Here is an 11159-nt window from a genome sequence, read left to right as displayed (position 1 = left end):
TCTTCTCTTCTCTTCTCTTCTCTTCTCTTCTCTTCTCTTCTCTTCTCCTCTTTCTTGATTGGGAAGGGCAGGGAAATTGGGGTTAAGTGACTTGCCTAAGGTCACAAGGCTAGTATGTGTTGTGTCTCAGGTCAGATTTGAACCCATGTCTTCCTGACTCCAGGGTGGGTGCTCTATTCACTGTGCCACCTAGCCTACCTGGAGTCAAATTTTCTATTGAGCTCTGATCTTTTCACAAGAATGTTTGAAAGTCTTTTATTTAATTGAATGTCAATTTTTCCCCCCGAAGTATTATACTCAGTTTTGCTGGGTAGGTGATTCTTGTTTTTCCTATAATCTTTTCTTTTCTTTTCCTTTCCTTTTCCTTTCCTTTCTTTTGCTTTTTGTAGGGGGGAGTGTAGGGCAATTGGGGTTAAGTGACTTGCCCAAGGACACATGGCTAGTTTTTGTGTTGTGTCTGAGACCGATTTGAACTCAGGTTCTCCTGACTCCATGACTGGTGCTCTATTCACTGCGCCACCTAGTTACCCCTCCTGTGATCTTTTTTAAGAGTTAAAATTTTTATTGTGGTTTATGACTTGTTAGAAAAGTCATTCCATGATGATGAAATGGCTTAAGTGTATATATCATGGCACAGCATACTGTTCTCTACCATAAAGATAATGCAAAATGAAGCTCAGACAGTAAGGATGAGTAGGGAATTCTGTATTCAAAAAGGTTTGCACCTATGAAAAAGCCAAAGAATAAACTTACATTTGCCTGAACAACGAAATGACAGTTGATGGTTCCCAACAGTTTTTTTCTTTGAATTCTTTCATGGATGACAATAAAAAAGAGTATGAAATCCTCAATGTAATTTAATGTAATACTCTTAGTATTTTGCAATTATTTATTGTTTAAGGTGTTTTTAAAGAATTTTGGTGTGAACCCCTTGAACATCATTGCTAACCCCATAAAATGGAAACACTGGGATAGGGATTCAGATGTTAATTCCTAGAATACCAAAGAAGGCATATTTCAAAAACCTAGTTCTAGAAAGGTTACTCATCTACACAAATGGTTTCTGGGACATGATATTGACTTTGCTGGTAGAACTTTCTTAGGTTTCAACCTGAGTATCTTTCTTAATGAAAGTTAAAAAAAAAGTTATGAGTATTAAATAAGCTAGTATCTGCTAGAAAAGGAAATGAACATTATATAACTGGCTTTCTTCACCCAAATTATTCTATTAGTCTGGAACTTTAGACTAGGGCTGGAAAATTATGTTTCTCATCATATTTTAGGCTTGGATTTATATGACTGCATAAAAACAACCATTTTTAACTTGGGCACAGAAATAGTATAAAAATTACTAAATGGATGATTTGATCTACTCTGTGTTCATTCTGAGTACTTAATAGCTATAGCTTATGGAAGAAAATTTAGAAGGAGCAGTTGTCTTTTGGTGATGTAAAGGAGGTACTAGCAGGTCTTAAGATTACCCTCAGACTTGGGTAATCTTCTGGTTTGGTAATTCTTTGTTCCATTTCCTTTGATTTGTTAATCATTTTCTTCTTGTGTTTGTCCCAGGACCACTGACATATTTATCTATGAGCATACCAACTAGCTGTCCTCAGTCTTTTACTCAGCTAATATTAACCGTTTTGGGGGTTGGGGTGGGAGTGGGAGTAGGGGTGGGAGGGAGAAACCACACCAGATTTATTTTTTATCATTGAATCTTGAAACTTTTTTCCTTTAGCTATTCTCCCTTTGCACCTTTATTTTTAAGAAGTAAAGTAACACTTTATATTTAGTCAAACTTTTATTTTAGAAATACATATCTTTTAAAATTTTCTCCTTTCTCCCTCTGAAGTTTTGGGGAAGGATTTTTATTTTCCTCTCTGGGCTTGTTATTACTTATCTAAAGTCATTAAAGGTACTTAAAACTTTTATTTTTGTAGGGTTTTTCAAAGTGTATTCATATTTGTTGATGGCCTCATTGCCTGACTGAAGATTTGAAGGTTGTTTAATCAGTGATAAATGAACAGTTCCAACTATCTGCTAAAAAGTGGTGGGAAGATTCTATAACTGGATCTCTTTACCAAAATCATTCTCCTGGTGTAAAGATTAATAGCATGTTTGATTTCTATTAGTATGTAAATGAGACATAAAATTTGCATACCTAAAACAGAATTTTAGTATTATAGGGTATTATTTAAGATGTTCCTTAAGTCATACAATTTCACCTCAGTTAAGTGGGAAAAATCAGTTAAATTAAAATTCAGATTTTCTTTTCAGTTTGCTGCATTATTATTGCAGTTTGTTTCAATATATTAATTATCCTTAATTTTAATTAGCCACACCAAAAACATAGATAAAAGGATTACAATAATTGGATCAGAACTATAGAACTGGAAAATACCTTAGAAGTTATCTAGTCTAATCCAACATTACATTTTACAGATGAGAAAACTGAGACCTGGGGACATAAAGTAATTTGATCAAGACTATACAGGTAGTAAAATTGGAAAGACAGAATACGAACCTATGTCCTCTGATTCCAAAGTCACTGTTCCTTGCACTTTTCTGTGCTATTGTATTATAATCTCTGTGAACTGTTTTTTTATTGTTTTCTAATGCTAAAGCTAATATTCTTTTCAACTGAGAAAAATGAAACATTTAAGTGTAATTTATTGGATAGTAATCAGGTTTCAGTTAAATTATATTTAAATGTCCTCATTAAAACATATTAACTTTAAGAAGTTGCTAAATGTGCTTTTTATGGGTTAGTTTTAATTTTGTTAGTGAATATTTTAAGAAATATTTGTATAGTCTTATGAACTAATATCATGTTTAATGTTTTTATTACTTTGATATTTGTGTATTATGCAGGAAAATGACTCAGGAACTTTGGATACAGTTGGTGCAGTAGTTGTTGATCAAGAAGGGAATGTTGCTGCTGCTGTCTCCAGTGGAGGTCTAGCTTTGAAACATCCTGGGAGAGTTGGTCAGGTAATCAGTTATATAAATTACAAACAAGTATTACAAATGAGGAACTCAAATTTACCTGTTTATTTAAAAATATATATTAATAGATCCATACATAAAATTTTTTTAAACTTCTTTAGCATTTATCCAGTGCATATATACTAAATTAAGTTCCATGATGGAAGAGACTGTACATTATTTTTCTTTGTACTTCCCAGAATATCTTCCTAGCACAATGCCTTGAAATAGTCGTTTAGTAAACAGGTATCATATTCATTGGAATTGTGTTAATAGCCAGTGCTTTTATGGGATTAGAGATATAGCATGGCACAATGGGAAAAAATGAGAAGAAATTGTCTTAACCTTTTTTTTTATCATATTCCTCTTTAGAGGTTTGGCGAAATCTATAGTCTTCTCAGCATATGAAATGTATAAAAAAAAAAACCACATTGGATTATATGATATTGAAATACAATTATCCAAGTATGTATATTTTTATAAAGTTTATGGACCTCTAGTTAAGAGACCTTGGCTTAGGACTTGGCATCAGAAGCAGCATCTTCCCCATGAAAATACTTTGTAAACCTTAACGCCTGTATAAATATATTGTTAATATTGTTGCAATAATTCTCATATTTTTAAAAGTTATCTTTTATTGATAGTATTTCTTTTTTAAAATTACATTTTATATTTACTTTTAGTTTACATCATTCATTTCCACAAGATTTTGAGTAACAAATTTTCTCCCCATATGTCCCCTACCTACCACCCCAAAACAGTGATCCTACTGAATACCCCCTCCCCAATCTGCTCTCTCCTATATCCTTCCTCATTCCCCCTCTGACTTGCCAGTAGGGCAAGATGGATCTCTATGCCCCAGTGCCTGTATATCTTAATTCCCAGTTGCATGTAAAAAAAAATTATATATAAATCTATCTATCTATATGTATGTATGTATGTATGTATATATATGTTTTTAAACATTTGATTTTAAAACTTTGAATTCCAGATTCTTTCCCTTCTTCCCTCCTCATCCATCCTTACTGGGAATATAAGCAATTCAATATAGGTTGTACATGTGTAGCTGTGCAAAACCTTTCCATAGTGGATATATTGTGAAAGACTGACTATATTTCCCTCCATCCTATCCCACCCCCCACTTGTTCTATTCTCTACTTTGACCCTGTCCCCTTTCAAAAGTGTATGCTTCCAATTTCCCTCCTCCCCCACCTGCCCTCTCCTCCATCATCCCCCCTCTCATTCCTTTCCCCCTTTCTCTCCTGTAGGGTGAATACCCTATTTAGTGTGTATGTCATTCCCTCCCTAAGCCAAATTCAATGAGAGTAAGGTTGACTCATTCCCTTTTGCCTTTCTGTTCTTCCCCTCCATTGTAACAGTTTTCCCTTGACTCTTCTATATGAGATAATTTTCCCAATTCTGTCTCTCCTCATCTCCTTTCATTATATTCCTCTCTCACCTCTCGATTTCACCTTTTAAATATCACTCTTTCCTATTCAATTGGTCCTATGTCCTCTGTCTATGTATACCTGTACACACATATACACACACTTATGTATTCATATGCATATATACCCTCCTATATAGACATATATATGTAGGTATATGTGTGTGTGTGTGTGTATACACACACATTTATATTCCCTTCAACTATTGTCATACTGAGAAAAATTTCACAAGTTACAGTTATCATTTTCCATGTAGGAATGTAAATAGTTCAGCTTTGATAAGTTCCTTATGATTTTTTTTTCCCTGTTTACCTTCTCATGCTTCTCTTACTTCTTGTATCTGAATGTCAAATTTTCTATTCAACTCTGGTTTTTCATCATGAATGCATGAAAGTCCTCTATTCTATTGAATGACCATATTTTCCCCTGAAACATGATACTCACTTTTGCTGTGTAGGTGATTCGTGGTTTTAATCCCAACTCCTTTGACCTCCAGAATATTATATTCCAAGCCCTTTGATCCTTCAAGTGTAGAAGCTGCCAGATCCTCTGTTATCTTGATTGTTTTTCCACAATATTCAAATTATTTCTTCCTGGCTGCTTGTAATATTTTCTCCTTGATCTGGGAATTCTGGAACCTGGATGTAATATTCCTAGGAGTTTTCTTTTTGTCATCTTTTTCAGGAGGTGATCAGTGTATTCTTTCAACCTCTATTTTGCTCTCTGGTTCTAAAACATCAGGGCAATTTTCCTTGAGAATTTCTTGAAGTATGATTTCTAGGGTTTTTTTTTTTTTGATCATGGCTTTCAGGTAGTCCAATAATTTTAAAATTATCTCTCCTGGATCTATTTTCCAGGTCAGTGGTTTTTCCCATGAGATATTTCACATTGCCTTCTATTTTTGCATTTGTTTAGATCTATTTAATAGTATCTTGATTTCTCATAAAGTCACTAGCTTCCATTTGTTCCAGTCTAATTCTGAAGGAATTATTCTCTTCAGTGTGCTTTTGAGATTCTTTTTCCATCTGGCAAATTTGACTCTTTAAGGCATTCTTCTCCTCATTGGCTTTTTGAGCCTCTTTTGCCATTTGAATTAGTCTATTTTTTAATGTGTTATTTTCTTCACACAGAGGTTGTTGCCTCTCTTTTCATAATTTTCTTGCATCGTTCTCATTTCTCTTCCCAATTTTTCCTCCACTTCTCTTATTTGGTTTTCAAAATCTTTCTTAAGCTCTTCTATGACCTGTAATCAGTTCATATTTTTCTTGGAAGCTTTTGGTGCAGGAATTCTGACTATGCTGTCTTCTTCCTGCTCCATGCCTTGATCCTTTTTGTCCCCCAAAAAAGAATCCAAAGTTGGATCACTATACTTGCCCCACTTCCCCCCTTCCTCATGTTGCCACTCAACCACTTGACTCTTGGGCTTTTTGCCACAATAGAACTCTGCTTTGAGAGAGGAGAGCTTTGTCCCAAATTGCTGGGGTTTTTTCAGCTGCCGGGCACACTGGTCATGAACCGTAGGACCTTCACCCAGGACAGGGATCCATATCCAAGCAAGTTAAAGCAAGAATGATTACCCTTCAGACTGGTCACTTGGTCCTCCTACAATCTACATGTCAGGAACTCTGAAGCAGCTATGCGGCAGCATTGCTGCACCTCAACTGCTTCTCCTCTGGGGGCAAAGGCCGGACTGCACTCCCAGACTCCTTGTTCCCAAAGTCCACTGACCTTTCATTTTGTCTTTGGCATTTATGGGTTGATAATTCTTTATCTTTGGCATTTATGGGTTGATAATTCTTGAAACAGCCACAGCTGCTGGTGATCCACTCTCCCAATGTCCCTCTAGCCATGGCTGCTCGGGGTGCCCTGAGGCTAAAACCTCCAGCTCAGGCATGGCTGTGCTCTGCTCCCAGCATGCTGTGATGGACCCTTCCTGTTGGCCTGCCAGGCTCTCTTCATCAGGAGATTAGTTTCTCTCTGTCATTTTGTGGGTTCTGTACTTCTAAAGTTTGTTTAGAGTCATTTTTTACATGTGTTGGAGGAGGTGGGAACAGGAGCCATGTGGAATTCCTGTTTCTACTCTGCCATCTTGACTCCATCCCCTACTGATAGTATTTCTTTCACCTATTTCTCTACAATATATACCAAGGACTTACCATAGACCTCAGATAAGATTGGTAAAATGATAAAGATACTGTAAATACCTGAATCTAGCAGCACACTTGAAAAAAATTTTTATTTTTCCCTAATTACATATAAAAACAGTTTTTAAAAATGTTTTTAAAATTTTGATTTCCAAATTCTTACCCTCCCTCCCTGTCCCCCTCATTGAGAAGTTAAACAATTTGATATATGTAATGCATGTGTAGTCATGAAAAAACATTTCCATGTCAGTCATGTTGTGAAAGAAAACATAGAAACAAACAAACCCCAAGAAAAATTAAGTTTTTTTTTTTAATTATGGGGGCCATAGGTAGTACAGTGAATAGAGCACCCACCTTGGAGTCAAGAGGACATGAGTTCAAGGTCGGTCTCAGACACTTAACACTAGCTGTGTGACCTTGGGCAAGTCACTTAACCCCAATTGCCCTGCCTACACCCCTCTAAAAAGCAAAAAACAAAAAAGTATGCATGCATTTGTATTCATTTCCATGAATTCTTTCTTTGAAGATGGATAGCATTTTTTGTCCAAAGTCTTTCAGAGTTGTCTTGGATCACTGTATTATTCCTGAGAATAGCTAAGTCTTTCACAGTTTATCATGGCCTGTTATTGCATACAGTATTCTACTGATTCTATTCATTTCACTATTTTTGCTAAAGTAAGTCTTTGTAAGTTTTTCCGAGAGCATCCTGTTTATGGTTTCATATAGTATAATAGTATTCCATCATATTCATATGTCGCAACTTGTTCAGCCATTTCCAATTGATGGACACTCTAATTCTTTGCTACCAGAAAAGAACTAGCAGCAACACTTTAAAAAAGATATTGATGGTGGGGCAGCTAGGTGGCGCAGTGAATAGAGCACTGGTCCTGGAGTCAGGAGGACCCAGGTTGGGATCTGGCTTCACACACTTAACACAAAAATTAGCCATGTGACTTTGGGCAAGTCACTTAACCACAATTGCCCTTCTTCTCCCCTCCCTCCCCGCCCCCAAAAAAGAAGAAGATATTTATGAACTAGAAAGCATCTACAGGAGGCCATCTACAATGGTGAAGGGACTGGAGATCAGTCAGCATGAGAATTTGTTGAAAGTTTTAGGGACATTTAACTTAGAAAAGAGAAATTTTGGGGTATATACAGGGTGACAGTTGCTAGATGGCTCAGTGAATAGATCACTGTGCTTGGAGTTCAGGAAGACTTGAGTTCATATGCAGCCTCAGATGCTTTACTAGTTGTGTGACCCTGGGCAATTAATTTAATTTCTGTTTGCCTTAATGCCATGGAGAAGGAAATGACAAACCACTCCAGTATCTTTGTCAAGAAAATCCCATGGACAATATGGTCCATGGGGCCATGAAGAATCAGACACGACTGAGTGACTGAACACCAACAGGAGGGTGATATGATAGTTATTATCAGGTATTTGAAGAATTATTTCGTGAAGAAGGAAATAGACTTATACTTTAAAAAGTGTTGTTGTTTTTTTGAGGATGGAAGGCAAGGCAGTTGGGGTTAAGTGACTTGCCCAAGGTCATACAGCTAGTACTTGTGTCAGGTGTCTGAGTTCATATTTGAACTCAGGTCCTCCTGACTGCAGGGCCAATCCTTTATTTACTGCGCCACTTAGCTGCCCCATTACATATTATTTTTGGAAGAAGTCAACGTTTCTTTGATAGAAGGAAAATCTTACTAAAAGTTAGAGATCTCTCAAAGTAAGATGGGTGTCTCAGGAGGTAGTCCAGCTATCTTATCTTCCTGATCTGAAGAATATTCAAAGTAAGAGTCTGTTCCTCCTCACTGAAAGTCAGTTTTTTTTTTATTGAAATAATTATTCCGTTAGATATTTCCTCCAACATGTAACTTACACTTGAAACAAACACCCATAGCCACCTACTTCTCTACTGAGAGGAGGGATGTATATACCCCTTTCTTTTCTTTGGAACTAAGATTATTCATTACATTTAATCGGAGTTCAGTTGCCTTGTAGTATTTTTTTTTTAAATTTATACTATTGAAATTACTGTATTTGTTGTTTTTGTTGTCCTTTTATGTCCCTCTTTATCATTTCATTCAGATCTTTCCATGTTTCTCTGAATTTCTTACATTAATCATTCCTTTCAATACAGTATGTTCCAAATTATTAATGTACCACTAGTGCAAAATTTTCATTGATTATCCAATTATTTGGTACCCATATTGTATCTAGTTGTCTGCTACTACAAAGAAGACTTCTATGAAAATTTTTGTATAAATGGGACTTTTTTATCAACCATCTCAGAGTATGTGCCTTTAATTGAAAACCAGATATGGACTTATTTTGTATGTTGTACTGTGGTTTCTTATTCAGTTTTGGACCCCACTAAAGACCCTCTGAGGCTTCTTCTTATTCTGAGATTGTGCAATTGATTTTCCTTCTATAGTAATCCTTTCCCAATCCCTCTTAAATCTAATGCTTTCCATCTTAGTTATTTCCTATTTGGTATACAGCTTGTTTGTATGAAGTTGTTTACTTGCTGTTTCCTCCACTAGATTGTGTGACCCCTTATCTAGTATCTAATCTAGTATCACACTAGATTGTGTGATAGTCAGGGGCTATCTTTTGTCTTTCTTTGTATCTCTAGCACATTGCCTGCCATATAGTAGGTACTCAGCAAATACTTATTGACTGACTGACTGGTGAATTGGATAGAAAGGGAAGAAATGCACCAAGATGTATTTCTTTTATCCTAATATCAAAGATTTGTCTTCATTCCTTCCTTTCTACAATATCTCAGCCCTCAGAAGAATAACAAATTAAAACAACATATAAAAGACATAAAATTTAGAAAGATAAACTATAACACATTTTTAACCCTATTAAGTTCCAAATAGACCTCTGGGACCTTTATTTTTTCCCCCATTACTCGGAGTTCAACTTTGTAAGGAACTAATTTTGAAAGTGTTGTGAAAGTAGTAAAACTTGGGAAGGACTTTCATATGAAATGAAAATTCACATCTATAATGAAATATATGCAACAATATTAAGGGGAAAATACTAAAGGAAAGTTGGTTAAAAATTCACAGAAAGATATAAAAATAATGATACTATTTTATAATTGATTTTTGTGAGATGTGCAAAGCAAAGTGCTTGAGAAGGCCTGTATCTTTACTGATTTACTAAGTTGTATGTGGTAGAAACTGTTATTTTGTACAGACTTTCTAGTCATAAAATTTTATTGGTACCTGAGAAATCATTGAAACTCTCAGCTTTCTTCTTGAAGAAAATCTTTATGATTTACTAGTGTGATATTTCTTAGTAGTATATGAGCCTCTGGCCTAATACATTTCTTAATCCTGAAACATATGTTCTCATGTATTTTTCATCATCTTCCCTTGTCAAATCAGTAAGCATTTATTATGGGCTTACTATGTGGCAGTTACCATGCTAAGTGCTAGGAATAAAAACACAAGTCAAGATTTAATCTTTGTACTTGGAAGCTTTTGATGCAGGAGTTTTGACTTTGTTGTCTTCTTCTAGTTCTATGTTTTCATCCTCTTTGTCCCCAGAAAAGGATTCTGTAGTCTCATTGCGCTTCTTCTGTTTGCTCATCTTGCCAGCCAATTAGTAGACTTTTGAGCTCTTTATCTCAGGTAGAGCTCTGCTTCCAGAGTGGAGAGAGCTGTGTCCCACCACAAGCTCTAGTGCACTGGCGTTCCTCACCCCAGGACCACCCAAGATCATGACCCAGATCCAAGGAGGTCAAAGCAAGAGTGATTACCCTCTGAATGGTTGCTTGGTCCCCCTACGATCTGAAGGCCCAAAGCTCCAGAGGCAGTTCTGCGGCAACAGTGGCAGCCACCCAGCTACTGCCACCTCTCACCCCTGGGGACAGGGGCTGGACTATGCTCTAGTCTTACTCTAAATTAACAGGGTTCCCCACTGAACTTTTACTTTCTTTTTGGTGTTTATGTGTTGAGAAGTCTGGAAACCGACATAGCTGTGATGATTCACTATCCTGAGTTTTGCTCTGGCCGATTTGTGCCACTGGTTGGGGCTGCCCCCGGTCTAGGCCCGCAAAGCTCATGCGGGACTGTGCTCAGCTCCCAATGTGGTGATAGGCCTTTCCTGTCAACCTGCCAGAGTGCCTTCAGTGGGAGATTTGTTTCTCTCTTTGACTTTGTGGGTTACGTAGCTCTGAAATTTGTTCAGAGTCATATTTTATAGGTATTGGAGGTGGTTGGAACAGGAGCTCAGATCAGTTCCTGCTTTTACTCAGCCATCTTGGCTCCCCCGCCCCCCAGTCTTTGTCCTTAGGGAGCTTACATTCTAATGAGGGGGAAGATAATACCAAGAAAGGAAGCAGAAAAGTAGAAGTGGGAAGATGAGAAAGAATGTACTTAAACAAGGGAATGGTAGATACGTGAAAGAAACAGGGAGAGTAAGAATCTATAACCCATTGAACAATATAAGAGTAAGCCTGGCTGGCCTGGATACTTTCCTTAAAATTAAGATTCCTGAAAGAGTTTTCCAATGAAAAGAAGGGGTCTCAGGAATGTGACCTAGGTTGAAAAGACTACTAGCTTC

General features: G+C 36.7%; 1 protein-coding gene across 4 annotated transcripts in view; it reads left to right on the top strand.

The window, feature by feature from the left end:
- TASP1 (taspase 1) overlaps positions 1 to 11159 on the top strand; it is a 326885-nt gene that overhangs the window by 164194 nt on the left and 151532 nt on the right. For all 4 annotated transcript variants that reach the window (XM_069075434.1, XM_069075433.1, XM_069075435.1 and 1 more), the window contains one exon: positions 2872 to 2991. In XM_069075434.1, coding sequence (XP_068931535.1) covers positions 2872 to 2991 — 120 coding nt within the window. The remainder of the gene's footprint in view (positions 1 to 2871; positions 2992 to 11159) is intronic.

Source organism: Petaurus breviceps, unplaced genomic scaffold, assembly GCF_028583685.1.
Source record: "Petaurus breviceps papuanus isolate PSGF00001 unplaced genomic scaffold, PetGlider_PUasm1.0 90919, whole genome shotgun sequence".
In the NCBI taxonomy this organism is placed as follows: Eukaryota; Metazoa; Chordata; class Mammalia; order Diprotodontia; family Petauridae; genus Petaurus; species Petaurus breviceps.
The sequence above is the reverse complement of the archived record's forward strand: the minus strand, read 5'-3'. Positions and strand labels throughout refer to the sequence as shown.